The sequence below is a fragment of the Oncorhynchus nerka genome, linkage group LG14 (assembly GCF_034236695.1).
Source record: "Oncorhynchus nerka isolate Pitt River linkage group LG14, Oner_Uvic_2.0, whole genome shotgun sequence".
In the NCBI taxonomy this organism is placed as follows: Eukaryota; Metazoa; Chordata; class Actinopteri; order Salmoniformes; family Salmonidae; genus Oncorhynchus; species Oncorhynchus nerka.
In genome coordinates this window covers 91,781,721-91,784,220 of record NC_088409.1, presented here as the reverse complement: position 1 = coordinate 91,784,220, position 2,500 = coordinate 91,781,721, and the positions used below count along the sequence as shown (strand labels likewise).

The following is a 2,500-nucleotide window of genomic DNA, read 5'->3' as shown; positions in this document are numbered from 1 at the left end:
CACAGACACACACAGCATGTAAACAAACACACACACACACACACACACACACACACACACACATACACACAAAAACACATAATGTAAACACACGGACATAGCATGTAAACACACACACACAAACACACATCATCGAAACACACACACTTACACACACAACCTAAGTCTATGTAAACCTCTGACCTCAACTGTACATAGGAGTGTTTGTGTGTGTGTGTGCTTTGTGTGTGGGTGTGCTTTGTGTGTGTGTGTGTGTGTGTGTGTGTGTGTGTGTGTGTGTGTGTGTGTGTGTGTGTGTGTGTGTGTGTGTGTGTGTGTGTGTGTGTGTGTGTGTGTGTGTGTAGCAGCAGCCAGACACTAACATGGTGAACGAGAGATGGAACAGCCTGTTATTTGAACTTGTTATCCAGTGTGGAAAGAACTGAAGGAGATGTATGGAGGGGCTGCTGCTAGAATACCATGTATTTAAATACATGACGACTGCATCCCTGTGTCTTTCCCTCCACCACCTGGGATTCATCTCAGTCTCCTATGTTCCCTCTCTAATGATTATTGATGGAGTGTGTTGCTATCGGTTACAAGGCGTTGATAGTCAGAGTAAATACAGTATACTGTACCTCCGGATGAAGACACTTCATCACAGGGTAAATGAGGATGCAGACAAAATGTAATCTTGCAAATGTGTCCTCTAACCATCCGTTACTCCTGCCTTACTATTGCCATCCATCTCCTCCACTGTTGATTAGTGTTGTCTTACACTTCCTGTACTCTCTGTGTCACTTCATCTGGCTGCTCTTCCTGCTCGTAGCTCATGTTTATGACAAAGGAACCACAAGGTGACCTCCCTGATTACAGCTATTAGATAATGAGTCATGGCAGACATCTTGTTCTGGCAGATCATCACCCATCCGCTGTGGGGACAATTCTAAGCCTACAGTCTAGCCACTGTTGTAAGACAGCCTGTGGCACAATGTGCTTGGCCCAATGTCAAAGACTAACTGGGGTAGAGTAGAACCTCTGAATAGACATGCTCTTCTTTATCAGTTCTGCTCTGCTTGTTTGATCTGAGTGTGTTCTGAGTGTGTTCGGAGTGTGTTCTGAGTGTGTTGTGCTGTGTTCTGTTGTGTTTTGGTGGGGTGTGTTGTGTTGTGTTGTGGTATGGCATGCGTGTTTGGTGGTGTAATGTGTTGTTGTGGTGTGTTGAGTTGTGGTTTGGTAGAGAATGTGTGTGCTGTGGTGTGGTGTGTTGTGGTAGGGAATCCGTGTGTTGTGTTGTGATTAAGGTGTTGTGTGTTGTGGTGTAGTGTGTTGTTGTGGTGTATTGTTGAGTTGTGGTGTGGTAGAGAATGTGTGTGTTGTGGTGTGATGAGGTGTGGTGTGTTATGTTTTGTTTTGTTGAGTTGTGTTGAGGTATGGCATGCGTGTGTTGTGGTCTAGTGTGTTGTGGTGTAGTGTGTTGTTGTGGTGTGTTGTGGTAGGGAATGCGTGTGTTGTGTTGTGATTAAGGTGTTGTGTGTTGTGGTGTAGTGTGTGTGTCTCACCTTAGTGCTGGTGTTGTGTTGAAAGGTGACCTGTTTTACTGAGCCTGATAAATCTCGCAGGGTGACCTCTGTGACAGAAACGCTGCCAACCCCCCACACGTTCACCACACCCAGGGTCAGCCTCTCAGCCTCAGGCAGACCATTGACCATCACATGGCAGGAAAGGGTGTTCTGCGGAGACAGGAGACAGGAGACAGGAGAGGAAGGTCAAAGAAGTCTATCATGGTGATTGATGGTACATGTAAACAGTCTATCATGGTGATTGATGGTACATGTAAACAGTCTATCATGGTGATTGATGGTACATGTAAACAGTCTATCATGGTGATTGATGGTACATGTAAACAGTCTATCATGGTGATTGATGGTACATGTAAACAGTCTATCATGGTGATTGATGGTACATGTAAACAGTCTATCATGGTGATTGATGGTACATGTAAACAGTCTATCATGGTGATTGATGGAACATGTAAACAGTCTATCATGGTGATTGATGGTACATGTAAACAGTCTATCATGGTGATTGATGGTACATGTAAACAGTCTATCATGGTGATTGATGGTACATGTAAACAGAATATCATGGTGATTGATGGTACATGTAAACAGTCTATCATGGTGATTGATGGTACATGTAAACAGTCTATCATGGTGATTGACAGAACATGTAAACAGTCTATCATGGTGATTGATGGTACATGTAAACAGTCTATCATGGTGATTGATGGTACATGTAAACAGTCTATCATGGTGATTGATGGTACATGTAAACAGTCTATCATGGTGATTGATGGTACATGTAAACAGTCTATCATGGTGATTGACAGAACATGTAAACAGTCTATCATGGTGATTGATGGTACATGTAAACAGTCTATCATGGTGATTGACAGTCCCTGTACACAGTCTATCATGGTGATTGATGGTACATGTAAACAGTCTATCATGGTGATTGA

General features: G+C 43.4%; 1 protein-coding gene across 3 annotated transcripts in view; it reads right to left on the bottom strand.

Moving 5' to 3' along the window:
• si (sucrase-isomaltase) overlaps positions 1-2,500 on the bottom strand; it is a 115,677-nt gene that overhangs the window by 816 nt on the left and 112,361 nt on the right. For all 3 annotated transcript variants that reach the window (XM_065000538.1, XM_065000539.1, XM_065000540.1), the window contains exon 47: positions 1,542-1,712. In XM_065000538.1, coding sequence (XP_064856610.1) covers positions 1,542-1,712 — 171 coding nt within the window. The remainder of the gene's footprint in view (positions 1-1,541; positions 1,713-2,500) is intronic.